Genomic DNA, 21500 nt, shown 5'->3' with positions numbered 1-21500 from the left:
TACCATTGCGCATAAAGTAGCAGTCGGCTGATTTGTAGTTGGATCATTATGATTAGCATTTTGAGACCAAGAACTAGTCTCCCAGGCCTCAGGAAAGCCTAGAAACCATAGGTAGCCTGTCCTAGTGAACCAGAAGTCCAAGACATACCTAGTTTGGTCTCTGTGAACTCCTTATTTTGTGGTGATTAATAATCTGGGGGTTGGCAGTTCATAAAGTTGTTCATGTACTTGTGAAATCCATTGTCAAGGACTTTCTTGGAAACACACAAGCAAATATTTACACACAAATTGTGCAGAAACTCTTGGAGAGCTACAAAATGCTTGGTTGCAATATGAGCATCATATTTCCAGGAAAACCTTGGTGCAGTCAGTGACGAGCAAAGTAAACGATTCAACCAGGATTTGAAGGTCATGGAAGGAGGGTGTCAGGGTAGATGGGATGTACATATGATGGCTGACTATAGTTGGAGCATCTGGCAGGATTTTCCTAACACTGAACACTCCAGGAAAAGCTATAAGCGTACATTTTTACCTTAACCACTAACCCTATTCATTTTCAAATGTTTTACTGTAAAAAAAATACAACAATAAATCCTTTGTACGAACAAAAGTAATTTAAATAAACAGTACATTCAAGTTATTATTTCATTATTTTTTCATTGTTTGTAAAATTTGTATTTTTTTTTTACAAAAATGGAGGGGTACCCTGTATCATAAAAACTGAATGTGATAGCAAAGACTGGGGTCATTTCTAGATTCACCACCCAAAAAATTGTAAAAAACAAATGTAAGATCAAACTCAACAAAAAATGCATTCCCAAGTGTAATGTAACTGGTTCCTTGTCATTTTTTTATAATCTTAATACACTTGATTAGAATGCTGTTTGATATTCCTCATATATATATTTAATTTATATGCTATGTCTCAATTACTATGTTTTGTTTGAACATTGAAGCAACCCTATTCAAAAACCTAATAAAAATATTTGAAATGAAGAAGAGAAGGGGAGGGGAGGTTTTTGTTGTAAATTCTCTCCTATTGCCTAATTCATATAATATAGTTGGAGCCACCTCTATTAAGTTATAAATGAGAGGGAAGGAAAGGTTAGAGAAAAGAGGTTTGTGACCCACGGAGATGCTTAATGAACTTGTTTCTATATGTGTAGCTTTACGTATTCATACACAATACAAGTACAAATTCAATGTTTTTGCTAAAACACCTGTCTGTCAAAATCTCAAAAATACTATTTCTGAATTAATTGTTAGCTATAAATTCAATATTAAGATGGTAGTAGTATCATACTTTTCTATAGGACATCCGAAAAGAAAAGAAATCTACATTGTAGAAGGATTTAAAAGGATATTTACTTACATATTTTAGTGTTGGATAACTCAAGTGAATAAACAAACAGTTAAAATTTGAGGGTTCAAATTACTGATGTATCTGTATATAAATAAAATATTTATGAAGATTAGTGTGTGTTCAAGGTTAAATGAATCCATATAAACAGTTAGTGTTTGCTGGAAGATGGTACATACCTGCATGGTATTATCATGAGATATAATTTCGAAGACCAACCATGGTAAATAGGTGTTAAATATTAAGAAGATGGTATCCTTTGGAGTAAGGGTAAGTGTACAGTATATCCATTCATGTTCCTATTTTAATCATCAGTCAGGAAAATGTTCCTGCAACTCTGAAAGATGGAGATAAAAAAGGTCTATTGTAATCTAAAAAGGTATTGTGGTGTGTGTATATATATAGAAAATATATATAGGAAGAAGTTACCTGATGAGCAGTGTCAGTACATGCTGGCTCATCTATTCCGGGTTGATAATGGGAATAAGTTAGTCCTGTGACCATGAAGTGTTATGGGCTTTCGCTTTAGGATTAAACTACCTGTTTGGGGAAATAAAACGCCTTAGGGAGCATAAGAAACTCGAAATATAAGTCCAAACAATAGGTAAATATGGAGTCTAAGGAGGAATGATGTCAGTGTGAGCTGATAACTTACTGCGCTTCCAAGAATTGTACAACTATCCCCTAGGTCAAATGAATCCAGCCGGACGGGCTGTGTATGCTGGAAGCGTGACTATTTATGGCACGCTTCCAGTGTTTACCTCCGGGCTTGTGATTGTGGAGTGCCTGTGTCCAATCCTACCTCTAAAGCAGATTCCCCCTGACGTCAGCCAGGCTCCTGCTCATGAGCCGAGAGAGCCGACAACGAGCTGTCGGCTTCCCTGGGTATGAGCTTGTAATCCGCCCCAACAGGGCGGTTCATACGGGTGAGTGGAGGTGGCCCAGGGCATAAATTCATATGCCCATGGGCATAAATTCATAGATACGGAACACAGGGTCAGTGGTACGCAGGGTACAGAATATGAGGTCAGTGGGTATGGTGTGAGTAAGAGTACTAATCCTTACTGGTAAGTAGCAGTGTTTCCTTGGTGCTTCACATCTAAGTACATGACGTATTAGCAATATAAGGTACTTCACATCTAAATATAAGACATATTGGCAGTATATCTAGTCAAACCTTTTAAAAATTCACAGGTATTTTGAAAAAAGGTGTGTAGGGATAATCAAATTCAATAACATTGTATTAAAGATAGTAGTGTTATTAATAGCTAAGAGGGTAAGATAGGAGAAGGATAGGGGGCCCTACTCTCCCATAAACAGGAATACCATGATCTAATGTGGCAGGCATTTAGTGCAAACACCATAGACTCCAAAACCAAAGAGTTTCTTACAATTAGGCACCCTATTCTGCCTACATTTTATGCCCTACCCAAAATACACAAAAACTTGCTCCGCTCAACGGGCCGTCCGATTATATCGGGGATAGGATCCTTCATAGCTAATGCGTGTGACCTTGTGGATACATATCTACGACCACTAGTCACTGCACTACCCTCCTATCTACAGGACACAATAGATGTCCTTAAGCTCACAGATCAAATGAAAGTTCCGCCTAACACTTGGATTGTAACAATTGACCTAGAATCACTTTATATACCACACAAACTAGTTGTACAAACTATCTCTCAATGTTTAAAAAACGCCTATCCCCAGGCAACAGATCAAAACAACTTCATTACAACTCTACTATCCTTCATTCTTACCAAGAATACCTTCACCTTTGATGGTAACACTTACCTACAGCAACAGGGAGTCGCAAAGGGAACAAGGTGTGCTCCCTCCTACGCTAACCTATATCTAGGGAAGTGGGAGGAAGACCTGTTCTCAAACCCCCTAACTAATCAACTTAAGTCCTTCATTATATGCTGGAAAAGATACATTGATGATATCCTGCTTTTTTGGACAGGCCCAGAATCTCTTCTTAAAAAATTCTTCAATTACATCCAACAGAATGAATTTAACTTGAAATTCACCATGGAACAAAGCAAAACCCAACTCCCCCTCCTGGACCTTTTCATTAGGATCAATTATGATTTAACAATTACAACCACACTTTTTAGGAAAACTACGGCTGGGAACACCATCCTTCACGCCAGAAGCGTAGTCAACAGTATACCCTACAGTCAATATCTTAGACTTAAAGGAATTGTACAAACAAGTACAATTAGGAAAGACGCCAAACTTCTTCAAGTGAGACTGCTTGAAAGAGGTTACCCCAAAAAACTTCTTCGAAAAGCATATAGCAAAGCGAGCAACACAAGTAGAGAAGAACTTATTTTTAAAACAGCAAAGGACACAACGGATACCACTGCCCCTGTATGATTAATCACTGGATACAATGACAACCACAATTTCATATACAATATCCTGAGCCATACCTGGCACATCCTAACCTCAGATCCCAAGATCAGTAAGTTCATCGGGAAGAAACCCCAAATCACCTTTAGAAAATCACAATCACTAAAAGACCACCTTGTGTCAAGTCATTTCCAGGAGAATAGGAACCCCTCAGATAGAGAGAAGGTCCGAGGCACCTTCAAATGTGGATGCTGCAATCATTGTCAATGGGTTAAGGAAGCCCTCATGATTACATTACCTAATGGTACAAACCACAGACCTAATGCCCACATCAATTGCAAAACAGAAGGAGTCATATACATGATCATATGTGTATGTGGCTCCTTCTATATTGGTAAAACAAAGAGACAATTTAAACAAAGGATCTATGAACATATACATTCCATAGAAGTAGGCAAAATCATAACACCCATATGTCACCATGTGGGCACTAAACACAAATATCACCCCAAGGTCCTTCAATTTTACGGCTTAGAACACTTATCCCCAAACCAAAGAGGCGGTGATCTTGACAAACGTCTCCTACAAACTGAGACCAAATGGATAGTCAACCTAAGAGCAACATCACCACCCGGTTTAAATGACACATTGAGTTTCAAATCATTTTTGTAAACAATAACATCTACATACAAGCCCACTAGCGGTAATCCCGAGTGTGACTCGGGGTGGAAAAAACTTGCAAAAAGCGGTAACCCTGAGTCACACTCGGGGTAACTTTGGTAGCCCCCCTTACCTCTGCCCCGCGCTCCAGCGGTGATCGGACGATCCCACGGTGATGCCAGGGCGTCTGTCCGTCGGGGTTGGGGCGGGAAATTCAAAAGCAGATTACCGAGTAATTTGCTTTTAAATGCCACCCGGGTCCCGGCCACGCTGCTGCGCCTATTATCAGTTAGATGTGATGCACCATACAGGATTTCTGCTTGGTCCATCACATCTAACTGCGGATACGATCACCAATAGTAAATTCCGGGGGTGATGCCAGCTGCGATTTCCCTCTGGCATCACCCCTGGAATTTACTATAGCTGCTCGCATCACCCAGAGAATGTGACGCTCGCAGCCTCCGGGTGATATGAGCAGCTTCGTTGATGGTTTCAGGGGAGTGAGCGGGGCGGGGACATCCTAATCGCATCACTGGGCAAGATGTGACATCTTCCCGGTGATGCGGTGGAGTGATGGATTCTGGGGGCGGGAAATTTCAAAGCAGATTGCTATGTAATCTGCTTTTAATTTTTTTTTTTACAGTACAAAAAACACAAATTAAAAGTATAAATACATATTTGAGTGCACCAAGCATCAATGCCCAGTGCCCTGATTTACATTTTGCCCGCTATTAGCCCTGACCTTGATCTGACCTTTTGATGGCTTACAAATCACTTCCTGAATATATAGTTTCATCACTTTGTCTTTGACCTTGATTGGTCCTGACTGAATGCTAGAGACCACATGGCATCCAAAAGGCATCTGGCCGGCGCAAGGGCTGTTTTGGAGGGATTTGAAAGCAGTGATAGCAATTTGGAGTCCCGTGTGGAATCGAGCGATAGCGATTCACCAGGAAATTTGTCATCTGACAGCGAGGTCAGTGCTGTGATCACATGGGGCTCCATTGACCTTGATGCGGACCAGGCAGCACCGCCAAGATATCCATTCACTGGCGCACCTGGGATGAAAATTGAGGCTGAATGCGACGACCCCCTGGCATACCTGAAGTTGTTTTTGACCGATGAAGTCATCAAAAAAATTGTTGCGGAGACAAATAGGTAAGCCGCTCTGTGTTTGCTAATTTTTTTACTTTTTTTGCTAAATTTTTTTATGCAAACGTGTGCTGCTCTGTGTTTGCTAACTTTTTGAAAATTTTTGCTAATTTTTTTTTTTTTTATGCCAACATATATGTTGCTCTGTGTTTGCTAACATATTACTTGCAACCTTCACACTATAAAAGAACATATCATAAAATACATTTTTTATTTTGTTATTTGTTATATTTTATTATGCAGGTAGCTGGACAACAACAAGGTGCTCCACACCTGAGGTTTGCAAGAAGCAAAAAGTGGGAACCAAGGATGACATTTGGCTGTTTTTGGGCTTGGTGATCCTGCAGGGAGTTGTGGGCAAACCCGTGCAGAAGAGGTACTGGTCCAAGAATAAAATGATTGCCACTACATTCTTTGGCACAATCATGCCAGAATACAGATTTTCCCTCATCATGAAGTACCTGCACTTCACAAACAATGAAGAATTTGATGAGATTACCCATCCTGCACCAAAACTCAAGAACATTTGGGAAGTGTCTCAGATTATTCTACAAAATTTCCAGCAAACCTATGTGCCAGAAAGAGATGTCAGCATTGACGAAAGTCACAAGGCTTACAAGGGGAGGCTCAGCTGGGTGCAGTACATTGCATCAAAGAGGGCACAATTTGGCGTGAAAACGTATAACTTATCTGCTTTTAAATGGTTTTTACAGTACAAAAACACCACACAACATGAAATAAAAATAAAAGTACATTTTTAATTTTATATTTTAGTTTTAGATTACATTGTTGTCTATTATTTCATTATTGTTTTAAATTATTATTTATATTTATGTATTATATTATAATTTATGATTATAATATAATAAATAAATATAATTATCATACCCGGGAGCGAATCATCATCTGGCTACATTTGGAATACGGTGCTATACACTGGAAAAGGGACACAGTTTAACCCCAGATACAGCCATTATGGATTGGCAACATCTTCAGTGCTATCTCTTATAGAGCCATTGCTAGGTCAGGGCTATTGTGTCATAACTGACAATTTCTACACTCTCCTGAGCTTTATGAGTTCCTTCTGCAACACAGAACAGATGCGTACGGAACCGTTAGGACTAACCGGCACAACCTGCCATCACTGTTTGCAAAAGGGAAGCTGAAGACAGGAGAAATTGTTGCCTGGCAGAAAGGAAAGATGATGGCCCTGAGATGGCGTGACAAGAAAGATGTGTGCTTGATGAGTACTGTCCATGATGCCTCCACCGTTCTGGTACACACAAAACGTGGGAAAGAAGTGATGAAGCCACAGGTGGTGATTGACTACAATAACACCATGGGAGGTGTGGACAGAACTGACCAAGCCATGACATTCTACCCAGCGATGAGGAAACAGCAAAGGAAGTACTACAAGAAGATTTTCAGGCATCTAGTTGAGCAGTGCCTATGGAATGCCTACATTCTGTACAGAAAAAATAGTCAGAGGCCTGTGAATCATTCACACTTCATTTTGCAAGTTTCCGAATCCATAGTCAAGAACCACCAAACACCATCAGTGGCTATGAATAGACCTGGACGTCGCGCTTCCACCATTGTCAACCCAGAACGCCTGACCGGTCGTCACTTCACTGAATACATCCCACCAACCCAGATAAAGGCGGCACCTACAAGGATGTGCGTGGTTTGCTGCTCAAAGACCGATGACAGAGGAAGGAAGAAACACAAAGAAACCAGGTTCTACTGTCCTGACTGTGATGTTGGACTTCACAAAATCTACCACANCCGGGATGTCTACTAAAAATGTAATATTTAATTTTCTAAAATCTGCATTTAATTTATATCATTATTTATCAATAATATTGCACCCTTGTTTGGAAAATCTCTGTAAGAAATTTTTGATAAAATATTTTTTTTTGATAAATTACACTGTTGTGGTCTATTATTTCATTATTTTTTTTTAATTATGATTTATCATTATGTATTATATTACATTTTTTATAATTATAATATAATAAATAAATATAATTAATATACCCAGGAGTTAATCCTAAGAATTACAGGCTCACATTATAAACAAAAAAAAATAGGATCACTTTTTGCATCAAATAACTGATAGAATTAGAATGCTAGGGGGGTTATTAGAAGCAACGGAGACTTACACCATACCCACTGACCTCATATTCTGTACCCTGCGTACCACTGACCCTGTGTTCCGTATCTATGAATTTATGCCCATGGGCATATGAATTTATGCCCTGGGCCACCTCTACTCCCCCGTATGAACCGCCCTGTTGGGGCGGATGACAAGCTCATACCCAGGGAAGCCGACAGCTGGTTGACGGCTCTCTCGGCTCATGAGCAGGACCCACGCTGACTTCAGGGGGAATCTGCTTAAGAGGTAGGATTGGACACAGGCACTCCACAATCACAAGCCCGGAGGTAAACACTGGAAGCGTGCCATAAATAGTCACGTTTCCAGCATACACAGCCCGTCCGGCTGGATTCATTTGACCTAGGGGATAGTTGTACAATTCTTGGAAGCGCAGTAAGTTATCAGCTCACACTGACATCATTCCTCCTTAGACTCCATATTTACCTATTGTTTGGACTTATATTTCGAGTTTCTCCCTAAGGCGTTTTATTTCCCCAAACAGGTAGTTTAATCGTAAAGTCTAATCGAATAGTGAGATATTCGACCAACACTAATCATAATGTCTGTGATGTCTAAAAATAGGATAATATTCAACATGTAATCTGATTCTATCCTAACCGTTCCCTCAAGAAGGAGAAATTGTTTAAAATCATATTGCACCGTAAACCTGAATTTGGCTTGGCTAGGCAGGAGCATCGTCACAGAGAATGGAGGGAGCACAGTTCAGTACTGCAGCAGCATTGCAGTTTGGAGTCATTCAGTACATAAGCATACTTATTTGCAAATAAAGAGATTTACCTTGCAAGCCAAATAAAAGAAGTCTGCATGCGCTGTCATAACACAACTATGATGTAAATATCCTGCCACTCACAAGCATTATGACTACCGTATTCCCCATTTCAGATTAACGGCATGGATGTCCAAAACAAGAAGGAGGCAGTGGCTAAACTAACACAGGAAGAAAGCACAAACATCTACTTACTTGTTGCTCGTCCAGAGACTGAGGTGAGCTCCTAATTACATAAAAATTCCAGTTGCAAGTGCTGGCTAGTTAAAGCTGAGAATCCGATGACAATGAGTCATACCTCATGTTACCACTGAAGTGGAATTTTCAACATTTTTTTCTTTGGTCAATGTAGGGTAAAAATTATAAACTCTGTAAGGCTTTTGTTGCCATTTTTTTTGTTAGGTAGATTTTTCTCCACTCTCCTACAAACATTGTAACTACTGAATCAAAGGTCGTTCTGCCCAATGGCAGCAAAAAACTTGGCAACCTGGCAGTTGTACTTTATAATAATTAAAGCGTACCTAAACTCAAAATGTTTACTTTTTCAATAGGGTAGACGACCCTTTTATTAAAAGTAAAAATGTTGTTTGTTTTGTTTTTTTTTAAAAAGGGTGCAGCACCTCCACTTTGATTCTTGATTACCTTGGCTATCAAAAATTATTGGGTGCGCAGACCCCCCCGAGATGCCTAGGTCACGCATCACGGGAGGCTCTTGGCTGCTCCTTCTGCGCGTGCCAGAGCATCTCGGGCGTGCACAGAAGAAGCCCTTTCGGGAATAGAAAAAAAATTCTTTCCCATCTACGTCACCCGATCTCGCGCCTGCACAGTGCAAGGTCAGGTGACGCAGGAAGAAGAGCCCGGAAAGAGAGAGAAGATTATGTCGACGCCTGGCGCTCCCTCTGCACTGGGCCGAAGAAAGATAACGGGATGACGCGGAACCCAATGAAGAAATTTTGTTTTATACAAACATACCGTTGTAAAAATTGAGCCGTACTTCAAAAAAAAATAAAAAATAAATAACATTGAGCTTTATCTTTTCCTGCATGGGTAAAGCAACAACAAATACATCATGGACCTCGGTGGCTGTAGTTATTCATGTACACACTATGTGGTTCTTGTTTTATTACCTCTTGTGTACAGAATAGTACAGACACTTTAAATAAATATGTAGGGTATTTTCTAAACATCAGAGCAGGAGCTCAAGTAGGAAATTCCTTAAAAACATTAAAGATTTTTTAAATATTTCAGTAAGTATATTAAAAAAAGTATGAATATTTCAAATCATATGATGTATTTTAAATTTGATAGAATCATCACATTATTTTTCTATGGTACATCCTAGATGGGCAGCAGGAGGTGGAAAGATAGTGACAGAGAGGATTTCTTGGAGGATTTAGTATCTGAAAATGAGGAGGAACTTCAGACACAAAGAATGACCTTTCCACTTCAGCAGCAGGTACCTAGCACCCTCAATCTAGCATCAAAACTGTATGATGTTCCATGTACACCTATCAGCCTTATTTGTATACTAATTAATTTATAATGATACAGAACATTATGTATAGCTAATGCATTTGCAATCCATCCAAATATGATATGGGCTGATATAGGCAGGACAGGAGGGGTACACACTCATTGCCCTAAAAAAACACATACAACTTTTTAGCATTCCTAAAGGATTTGTGTTATATGATGTTGTTTTCTGTATCTGCAAGTCAAATCTTTAAATAGAAATTTACCAATTGACTTGGGCCCTATTGTTCATGGAAGTATTGGGATGTTGGAAGTAAGATAAGTTGTGAAATGTAACCTTATTTACTTTTGACTTATGGAAAACACAAGCCTCACTGACAGCCGCCCCCCCCCCCCCATCAACAAAGTTGGTGATACTATGTTCAAATTACCAGACTAAAGCAGAATCCTAAAAAAACTAAATCCTCTAAGACGATTTTCGTAACACGTTTCCATAGGTCCCATTGACCCCCAAAGTAATGTTGGTGAGAATACCAAGTTTAAAGTTTTTACAATAATTTTTGTAAATAAAAGTCTTTTTTTTTCAAAAATTAGCACGATTTTCAAATAAAAGTTGATGCCTTTGCTACAAAAAATAAGTTTTGAAAGTGGGCAGCCAATCCCTAGTTATTAGGACAAATAGAATGAATTTACCAGTAGTGATACTGACAGCAATAATAGCTTGACTGAGTAGGTCTTAACCCTTTCACACTCAAAAAACAAAGTTTGCCTTACTCTTTAGCCAATGTATGTGCTATGGGTAATGGGTTTTACCAGTAGGAATGTAGTGTAAAATTACATATATCAGTCCAAGTAAACTTAAAAGCTTTGAGTGACTCTTGCATTATAATGGACTTTAGAACAGACAATTTCCACTAAATTCATAAATCCTTTTCAAGACTACCTTTTTTACATAGTTACATAGTTTGTTAAATTGAAGTCCATCAAGTTCAACCACTAGCGAAATAAACATATCCCAGATATAAAACCCTATAGACAGTTGATTCAGAGTAAGGCAAAGAAAAAAACCCAGGTACAATTTGCTCCAACAGGGGAAAAAAAATTCCTTCATGATTCCGTGAGGCAATTGTTTCTTCCCTGGATCAACAGGCTCTATTGTATTTACTTAACTTGACTTAACTTAAATGCCCAGTTAAATTCTGTGCTTCAAAAAAGCATCCAACTTTTTCTTAAAGCAATCTATAGTACTTGCAGAAAATACTTCCTGAGGGAGCCGATTCCACATTATCACACCTTACAGTGAAGAATCCCTTCCTTATCCGGAGCTTAAATATCTTTTCCTTCAGATGCCCTCTTGTCCTTTGTAATGACAATGAAAATCTTGAAGAGAGTTCTCTATATGGACTATTTATATATTTCAACTAATTTCATAAATGCCATACATGTTTTATATTTTCAGATTGGTTGTTTTTGATTTGTAGGTAGAAAATGAGGATGCAGAGGCAAGTCCTAAATCCCCACGTCATTTCCCACAGACTACAGGCCTAAGTCGCAGTCAGGAGATGGACAGCGGAGTTGGACGAACGGATGAGAGCACTCGCAATGATGAAAGCTCTGAACATGACTTTTTGGGAGATGAACAAACAAGCAGTGCAAACACACCGGGCAGCCAACGCCGTTTACGTTTCTTGCGGGGGGACAACCAGCAGTGTCATGAATTTCATCACAGTTTGGATTCCTTACTTGCAGCTGATGGGTCAGGACCTTACAATGGGTGCAACCTTCCACCAGGTGCAGGGTTCACAGATAAGGAGTATGAAAGATACAGAGAACTACTAGAAATCACGTGTCACATGGAGAATGGTAATGGACCAGCCTTTCTCTATGCTGCACGACAAGGTGGACTGGATGTAAATCGCAATGAAAGTGTTCTGCGGGAAATGGCAGTTCTGGAAGAGGAGTTGAGACATTTGGAATTTAAGTTCCGCAATGTTCTGCGAGCACAAAAGATGCAACAACTACGGGAACGTTGCATGAAAGCTTGGCTTGAAGAAGAGGAGAGTCTGTATGACTTTGTAGGGGGGGGTGGTGCAAACAATGAAAGTTCTACTAAGCTTCCAGACATCACTGAATTACCAGAGAGATCAGACAAGGACACTACCAGTGCATATAACACTGGGGAGAGCTGCAGGAGCACTCCTCTTATGATGGAACCACCATTACCTTTAGACAGCCCCTTAAGGAAAAATAATGATCCTTCAGGAGCATTTTGCCAAGCAGCAGAAAGTCTTTCAAACAGTAATATGAACAGAGGACATAGCATAAATGTACCTCCTTACCCTGGTAGTCCAGAGCCAGTACCATCCAAATTTCGATCTTTGTGTCGTGAAAGGCACCAAACAAAAGACAGGTTAAAAAGAGGATCAAAACCAAGAAATGAACTTGATAGGGAAAGCTGTGAGAATAATCCATATCTAAGTAGTCGTCGCCGCTCTCAGGGGGGGGAACGTTATAGAAGCTGCCTACAACTTGCTCAGCCAAAATGTATAGATGAGCTTGATGTAGACCCCACATGTAGAAAGAATATTGGTGTATTAAAGGGGGCACATTCCCAAATTGAACCAAGAATGGAATGGAAGGTAAAAATAAAGAGTGATGGCACGCGTTATGTGACTAAACGCCCTGTAAGGGACCGCCTTCTAAAAGCAAGAGCTATGAAAATTAAAGAAGAACGCAGTGGAATGACAACTGATGATGATGCTGTGAGTGAAATGAAGATGGGGCGTTACTGGAGCAAGGAAGACAGAAAGAGGCACCTGATGCAAGCTCGGGAGCAAAGAAAGAGAAGAGAATTCATGATGCAAAGCAAATTAGACTTTCTACGTGAACAGCAGCAACAAGGTTCAGAAGGTAAAGGCGAAATGAGCCTAATTGCACTTAGTCACCAGAAGACAATGAAAAAACGCAACAAGAAGATCTTGGACAACTGGATCACTATTCAAGAAATGCTGGCTCATGGAACATGCTCAGCAGATGGAAAGCGTGTTTACAACCCCTTGCTCTCTGTCACTACAGTCTGATCAACTAACATTTCTCAGAACCTCTTTACCAAATCAGATCCTAGTGACCGTCTCCTTGCCATTTTAAACTTTCCCTCAAAAAAATAAAAATCAAAATACCAAAAATCTATAATAAACTTTCCTTATCCCTTGCTATTATACTGCATGGGTTAAAGCCATGCTTCCTCAGAAAAGATCCCGGGGAATAGTAGGTGGCTCAAATATCACAAGATGATGCTAAAACACAGTGCAGTATATTTTCATAGGGTTGCTTGGCATTCCCCAAGAGCTTGCCAGAAGGAGCATGACCTCACTCTTGCCTAAATGTTGTGAGCAGAAGTCAGGGGAAAGGTCAGTATATTGAATACTTTTTTCTCTCAAAGGTTTTTATTATTTTTTTTTTGCAGTGTTTTTGATATCGGGAGAAGGAAGCACAATAATAAACAGACCATGTGTTTTTGGCAACATTTGTTAATCCTGTCCTGCTAACGGTGACTGTTGCTCTTTTGTAAATTGCACTATAGTGTAGTCACTGTAGTGAGAGATGCAGGCATCAACAACATCTGCAAGCGTTGGGTGCTGGAGATTGCTTTTTTGCAGAGTTATGGTCCCTGGTTTTAAGACTTCAATAGGCTTGCTTTACTTTTTTTTCACATTACAATGCTGCTTTACATTTTACATTTACATTTATTTTATATTACAAATTTTAGTAGAAAAGATGAGGAATCGATATTAAAAGGAGGGGAGATAATAAATGGCAACTCTAGTAAGATCTTGCAACTGGAAACTCCCAAGAGGTATATGAATATGGGTGAATTGGCTCACTACAGGGCACCAGTAGATAAAACATTAGTTCTTTGTAGACTTAAAACTCCAGTATTCACTTGATCCTTATGTCTCCATCTAAACATTTTGTTACCCTTCTGTTTTCTCAAGTTTGAGGACATAAAAAAGGTGTTTAAAACTTTTCAATCCAGCCATCACTTGTTGAGGTTCTTTAAACTGACAGGTACAAATGTCAAGCAGGTTACAAAAAATTCTGAACAATATGATATGAAGACAATATAAACTTTTGTCAAACTTTTTGTAGGTGGAATAAAGCTGAGCACAATTTTGTTATTGCTATTTGGAAATATGCCATGAGGAAGAATGGCATAGCCTTTACCAATGTTATTTCCATGCTATGTTTTATACAAGCATTATCTGTACATGTAAATTCGTTGGAGATTACAATCAATAAAATTGAAAACTTTACACTGCCAGCTTGTGGTTAAAGAGCAGAAGCAACAGTTAAGCAACAAGAGTTCATGATGGAGGACAAAACAGCACAAGAGCAATGTTAATTGAGAATTTAAATATAACCATCTGCCTGTAAAATGTGGACCCAACTAAACATTAGGGACTTAGTGCAGTTTTCTGTCTGTTGTTAACACAGTGATTGTGATGACCTTTGTTTGACCCTATTTATTAAATTATTTCTATTCTGTTTGAATGTTTCACTTAAGAAAGATGTGTACAGGCAGGCGGTTGAATTTATTTTATACATTTTCTTTCTTCACAAATTAACAATATGCAGTGCGAGGCACATTAACCTTTGAAATTATTTTAAAATAAACCTGTCACATGCCTAAGCAATGCAAAATGAAAATATAAATTAATGTGAAATCAATAGTCTTAGAGAAAAGGCCCATATCTAAACAAATCTAATTTTTCATTCAATACTGCAGATTCCACATCTACTTTCAAATCGCTCAGTGGAGTTTTCAATTATTTAAAAGGCAAGAGTGGCAGAGTCATGTTTGATTTTTCCATGCCAAATAAAAAATATATCTGTAATTTAGACTCTGTATTTCAAGATTTACTATTTAATGTATTTTTTTGTGGATTTAATCTCTGTTTATTTATCCTTTTTATATGTTCAGTTTGCATTTCTTAGACTTGCATTATGTTTCGTTTTGTATTTCAAATGTTTTATTGATTTTTTTAAAGGCTTTCACAACAAATATTGGGGAAAGTTGGGGAGTCACTCACAAGAAAAAAAAAACATTTCCAACAATCAAAAGAGTTGAACTAACACAGTTTCCAACATTTTACAATTTCCAATATTTTACAGTAGGAGTTCTTAATAGAATAAACTTTTCAGGTTTATATGAAGTAATGTTGTTGCAACAATACACTTTGTTTTATCATTCAGGAAATTCTAAATGGATGTTGAAATTGCTAGTTGTCTTTGCCTATTTTGATCTAGTTATTGATTTAGAAATTCCCTGCACACCCTATCAAACAGATGTAATGTAGAGAAGTATTCAATTCTAAACAAACCCGGTTACTACAGTATATTGTAACAAAAAAATAGGAATGGTCTGGAAGGGGAGGGGTGTTCCTCTTACAATGTCTAAGATGAAAGATAAAATATCCAAGGGTCCCATGTTTTGTGAAAAACTCATTTTATCTGAGTAAATATGCCAATTTATGATTTGTCATTATCCACTTCAATTTATTCTTAGTAAAGTCCAGTGGTAAATTGGAGGCTTTCCAGTAGCAAGCTATAGTCATTCAGGCTGCTAGGAGAATATATGCAAGCGGGCGATTGGTTTTATTAGAAGCTTATAATTAGCTTTGATAAGAGAAGTGTTAAGAGGTGTGGGCGAAGCTGAACTCGCAATTTTCTCTCACTCCTGAACATTCAAACATCTCCCCCAGACTGGAGTCCCACTGGTGTACGTAAAAAGTTTGAGGGTCAAATAAAGCTAAGTATACAGTTAAAATTCTCCCTCTTGCTTCTGAAAGAGCTGAGCATGATTTTTCAATTGCTGTGCTCTTGAATGGGGGGAGTCACTCTAAGTTTGGATTTTAAAAAAAGAACGTATCTACATGAATCTGAACATCGCTGAAGGTGGGAGAGAGTATTTTTTACTGCAGCTGTAGAAGTGGACAAGAGATCTCCAATATGGTGTATCAAGCCACCATTTAAATTGTAATTTGTCACAGCCAGGAGGGGAATTCTAGGTTATCCTAGAGTGGTGTTGGGGGTGAATACAAAGAGCGCAAATTGCGATTCATTTTTTGACCAAGTAAACAAGTAAGAGTAAGAAACTAGTAAACGTTTGGGAAGAACATTCATCTTGATTGCTGCTATCCTGCCAAACCATGAGGACAGAGAGGCTGATCAATCTTTTAAATCTTTGATTATTTTACAAAAAAGGGGAGGGTAATTAGTTTGGTACAATGTTACAATTGAAGGAGTGAAGTTAATTCCTTAGAATTTTGTTCCCAGATTAATTTTAAAATTGCTCTGTAATTGGGAAACCAACTTCTGTGGGAGGTTTAAGTTAAGAGCCAATGATTTACGACTGTTCACCATCAAGCCCGAGACCCTATTTGACTAATTATTTAAGAGAATTAGGGAGCGTATAGCCCACATTTGTGCATATAGCCCACATTTGTGCTCAAGGGAACCACACTTATTATCTTTTATATCTGGATTTAGTATGATCGCTATTACAAGGGAGAGGGCTAACGCAAATAGGAGTGGAGATAGCAGACACCCCTGTCTTAGTCTCTTTCATCTGAATCAATGGGGACAAATGTCCCTTTAAAGAAATATGTGGAGTAGAGGGAAGCTATTATTCTACGAAATGCTACTCCAAATTGTATCTTCTCCAAAAGTATAAAGAGATATTCCCAAGATAAACTGTTGAAGGCTTTATGTAAATCTATAGAAAGTAGCATAGCTTCTCTATCTTGAATACCATGCCATTTTCCTGTAATAAGTAAAATAAGATCTAATGTTGTTCTGGGAATTTGGTCTGGGGCCCAACGGTGATGCAGGAAACCTACTTGGTTTGGATGCATATAATGACAGAAAAAGGTTTTAAGTCTATCCACCAGCACTTTGGGGATTATCTTAAGGTCACAGTTGATTAACAATATTGGTCGCATGTGTGATTTTTCAGGTGCTTACCAATAAACAATCACAATATTATAAAAGCATTCCTTATCTGCTTTATTATATTACACTTTGTTTAAAAAACCAATAAAAAGCTGATTGATACCAATGATTCCACAATACATTACATATGCAGATATTTTTAAATGTAATTTACATGTTAGCGTCCTTGACGCGTTTCAACCAAAGGCTTCCTCAGAAGGACACAATATGGTAGGTGCATCAATCTCATCTATATAATTTGATAAAACAAGCACAAATCAGAAAAAATAAATAAATTTGTTTAGCCTTATTATCATAACAGTTAGGCTATTTTAAAACCAAAGAAACAAAAAAAAAATATAATAAGATTGTCTCAAATGATATATGCAGCATACATGATTATCATCAACCCCATGGGTGCAAATGTGAGCACCATGACCCCTTTTGTTTTTTTAATGGGTTAACACCACTCAATTGTCATAGTTGCTTGTCACCCTTGTGCATTGTGTTAAAATCACACACTCAGACCTGAGCTGTTGCGTTTCCTTTCTTTAGTAGTCAAAGCCTCTCGTTCCTGGGAAATAGGGGTTCAGGTGCTGGAAGCCTCCAGCAATGTATAGCAGGGTAGTTTTTTTTTTATGGGCAGAGTTCTACCTGGTCTGGCGATGGCCTAATGATGACATTTTAGGGGGTGTTATCTACAGGTGTCCCCCACTTGCACCTATAATTTTGTTCACCTGTACCCCCCAATTCCTGTGAAATTGGGGTTCAGGTGCTGGAAGCCTCCAGCAATGTGTAAGAGTATTTTTTAAGGGCGGTGTTCTACCTGTTCTGTCAATTGCCTATTCAATAAATTTTAGGGGGTGTTATCTACACATGTCCCCCACTTGCAGCTACATTTTTTGTTTTGTAGATCTCCCTGGTCCAGAGTAATTGGGGTTCAATGTATAGAAGGGGACAGGGTAGTGTAGTATTATTTTTCTAGTTTTGTGACAGGTCGGTATGAATTTGGGGTTTGCACTTCTTTGCTATGTAAGTGGCCCCCGGGGTCCATAATTTGTATGTTTAATTTTTGGCTTCTAGACACACTAATTTTTTTAAACACCTGATGATCAATTTTCACTAGTTTTTATAAATATGACCTCAATATTTTGTAAGTTATTAAAGGTGGAGATTTTAGAGGAGGAGACAGAGGAGATTTTAGGGTGCTGCTAGCTATGAGGGTTCCCCATGAAAATTATAAGTTGGTAGGACATACTGTTCATGAGATATGGGGGTTTGTACAGGGAGAGATGTAAGGCTGCAGTGGGAGAGATATAGGGCTGCAGTAGATGACATGCTGCATTCATACGCAAAGTGAAAGTGAAACTTTCCTGACAAATAGGTCATTGTACACACCCACTGGTATCCGGCACTTATTTCTCATGGGTAGTTTTTTTTGAAGAGCGGCTTTAGAAGAGTTGGATGCCTGTGGCCAGAGGGGATAATGGAGCGGCAGCGCCATCTGCTGGAGGCTGATGTGAAGAACTGATCCTTCAGCCTCCAGCAGATAACATGTCAGCTCCATTATCCCCTCTCTGGCCACAGGCATCCAACTCTTCTAAAGCTCTATATCCTTTTATATGGAAAGGAGTCCGGTTAGCACAAAAAAAAAAACTTTTCATAGGAACACCTTATGGGAATCTTATTCCAGGAGATCTCTGATATGAAAGTTGCCCCTTCTCGCTCTATTTTTCAGATCTTCAATTTTATTTTTGCCTGTTTCTAGGTGATCCTCCAGTGAGAAGATGGCACTAGTGTTTTGTGAAACTTTGCTGACAGTGTCATCCATTTTTTTTGTTCTATGAGTTCTAAGCGCTAGCCTATAGACTGGAAATCTTGCTTTATATCCGCAGTGATTTTAGATCTAGCTTGCTCTTGTTCCAATAGATCAGCAAATCTGGTAATTAAAGTGGAGTCACCTGAATAACTACTGGGCTGTTGAGAATCCAGAGGAGAACTACTTGGGCTAGATGGGTCTCCTGCGGTAAACTAAGGAGTCTGGGCCAAATTTATCAAGCAAAATCGGTTGGCCGGTTGCGCATCCGTATTAGCGAGCTGAAATGCGAAGCGATCGCGCTAGTCATCAACTTGATGAGATCGCGGCCAAAGCCGCACATCTCCGGCAGCTTTACACTGGCGAGCTTGCATTAAAAGTCACTGTTCCCCTAAAAAATCATTCTTTCTAATGGCACACACATGTTAAAAGAATCCCTGACCTCTGCCCCTGCATTGAGAATGCCGAATTTTAATGTACCATTTGTACTGTATGCAAGAGAGAATTGTAAAACCATGGCTGCTGTGCTTGCTCAGATGTATGGAGGTAAATTGAGGCCTGTGGCTTATGTCTCTAACACACTGCCTGTTACTGTGCAAGGCATGCCAGCCTGTCTGTGTGTGCTGGCATCATGTGCAATGGCTGTACAAAGTGTCTCACTTCTAACTTTAGGTCACGAGACAATACTTTACACATCCCATGCTGTACTACACTTGCTTAAGAATTTAACCACTCAACACATAACAGCACAAAGGTTGTCTGGTTATAAAGTTATCCCAACATCCACTGCAGGATTAAGTGTAAAATATGCTTCTGCTACCAGCGGTCCCATCGCTGTGCTCAATGCCCTCTTAGGTCCATTCAACCCATTCAGCACTCCGCAATATTTCCAAACTTTTACAAGCCATTCACCTCCCCAATCAAATAGCCATTGTCAAATGTCAAGCACACACTTCTTCCAATTCCTTCCATGCCAGAGGCAACTGACTAACAGATTTTCATGCCAAAGCCGCTGCTCGGTCTACCACACCCACCACTAGCCCCCCGATACACTTCTGTTCACCATCCCAGCTTCCACTGAAACCAACACACTTCTAACACAATAACAGTCCTTCACCACCTCACAGGACATTGAATTCTGGGAAAAGGAAGGATTGACCTTAGATTCCTTTGGAATCTGGTAAAAAGGAAGGATAGTAGGGCTGCCCCAAATAGCAGTACCCCTCATTGTTTTTCAAATCCATGGTATAGGTGTCACAATACTTGTCGATTCCCACAGCAGTCCCTGCTAAACCGTCCTGCTGCATCCCGTGCCTGTGTACCCTGTTGAGCTGCTAAGCACAGCACTTACTTTCTGTCTCTGGCTGACAGAACATGCAGCACTTCCTGTTCTGCTCACACTGACACAGCACAGGAAGGAGGAACTCCTTAAAGGGGCAGAGGCTATTTAGTCTTAGCAGTAATGGAGGCTGGTTCTGTGACTTTGCACCAGCTACCTTGATACTCTGCTCGTAATTTCTGACCTGACCTGTGCCTGGAACCTGACTCTGCCTGTCTGCCGCCTGCCCTGACCTGTGCCTGAAACCTGACTGCATCCGCCTGCCACCTGTCTCTACACCGAGGCCACTCCAGCCTTCCTCCTCAGGTAGGGTGACCCCAAGGGTCACGACCTGGTGACCCCTAGCATCAAAGAGGCCAGTAGTCTCCTGGCTACTGGCCCATCACCATTTGGGGGGTGCCCTGGTGAAGACCTGGTTTCACGTAGACACCGTGCCTTAGGTGATCCCGTGCTACCTGCCTGAGGAGATCCTGACAATAGGACACAAGAGCATTAAAACCACAACACAAGAATTAAACAAGCGCTTTTGTGCCCAAAATTTAAAGGAACACACACAAGCCATACTTTCCCGTTGTCTAACATGTGCCAGAAATAACGTGCAAGGAAAGAAAACAGGACAACATGAACATTTGTTACCTACACAGGGTCCATTACAAGAAATACAAATTGACGTCACACACATGCCAAAGGTATCCAATGGATGTCAGATTATGTTAGTGATTACAGATATATTCAGCAGATGGGTAGAAGCTTTTGTAGTCAGGAAAGAAAATGCAAGGACATTAGCTAAGATACTATGCAAGGAGATCATCCCCAGATTTGGATGCCCAGTGAGAATAAGCTCAGACAATGGCACTCCATTCACTTCTAAAGTAACGCAGGCGATTTAAAAAATGATGAACATAGAATGGAAGGTCCACATCCCATATCACCCCCCAGAGTGCTGGAGTAGTAGAAAGGATGAATAGGACATTGAAAGACAAACTTAGGAAAGCAACTGGAGGGACATTCCATAAGTGGGACCAATACCTACCAGCCATACCAGCTGAAATAAGAATGACACCCAACCCGGTTAATAAGCTATCACCTTTTGAAATGGTGAGAAGACCTTTTTTCCACCCCCTGGGCTAAATACCCTTTAATTTTATTACCCGGGGATCTCCAACAAAATCAAGACAAATATGTAGCTAAACCTATTGAAAAATTGAACAGCAAAGATACCTTATTATTTTCCTCTCCCTACAGATCAACCGACGCACCCATTCAAGCCCGGAGATGTAGTGTTGGTTAAAGCTCTGCACAAGCACAAATCCTTGGATCCGCCCTTTGGACCCCCGGTTACCGTGCAAGCCATCAATAGAACAGCCGTGCTGACCAGTGGAGGACCCACCTGGATATACGCTTCAAGAG

The 21500-nt window shown here is 39.7% G+C and overlaps 1 protein-coding gene across 1 annotated transcript in view; it reads left to right on the top strand.

Moving 5' to 3' along the window:
• The window catches only part of LOC140342794 (PDZ domain-containing protein 4-like), a 183671-nt gene extending 165252 nt beyond the window's left edge, over positions 1 to 18419 (top strand). The window contains exons 5-7 of the mRNA XM_072429142.1: positions 8589 to 8690; positions 9815 to 9928; positions 11427 to 18419. Of these exons, the coding sequence (XP_072285243.1) occupies positions 8589 to 8690; positions 9815 to 9928; positions 11427 to 13025 (1815 nt within the window). The 3' untranslated portion in view covers positions 13026 to 18419. The remainder of the gene's footprint in view (positions 1 to 8588; positions 8691 to 9814; positions 9929 to 11426) is intronic.
• Positions 18420 to 21500: the final 3081 nt, after the last annotated feature.

This window comes from Pyxicephalus adspersus, chromosome W (genome assembly GCF_032062135.1).
Source record: "Pyxicephalus adspersus chromosome W, UCB_Pads_2.0, whole genome shotgun sequence".
Lineage (NCBI taxonomy): Eukaryota > Metazoa > Chordata > Amphibia > Anura > Pyxicephalidae > Pyxicephalus > Pyxicephalus adspersus.
This window is presented reverse-complemented; position numbering and strand designations above follow the sequence as displayed.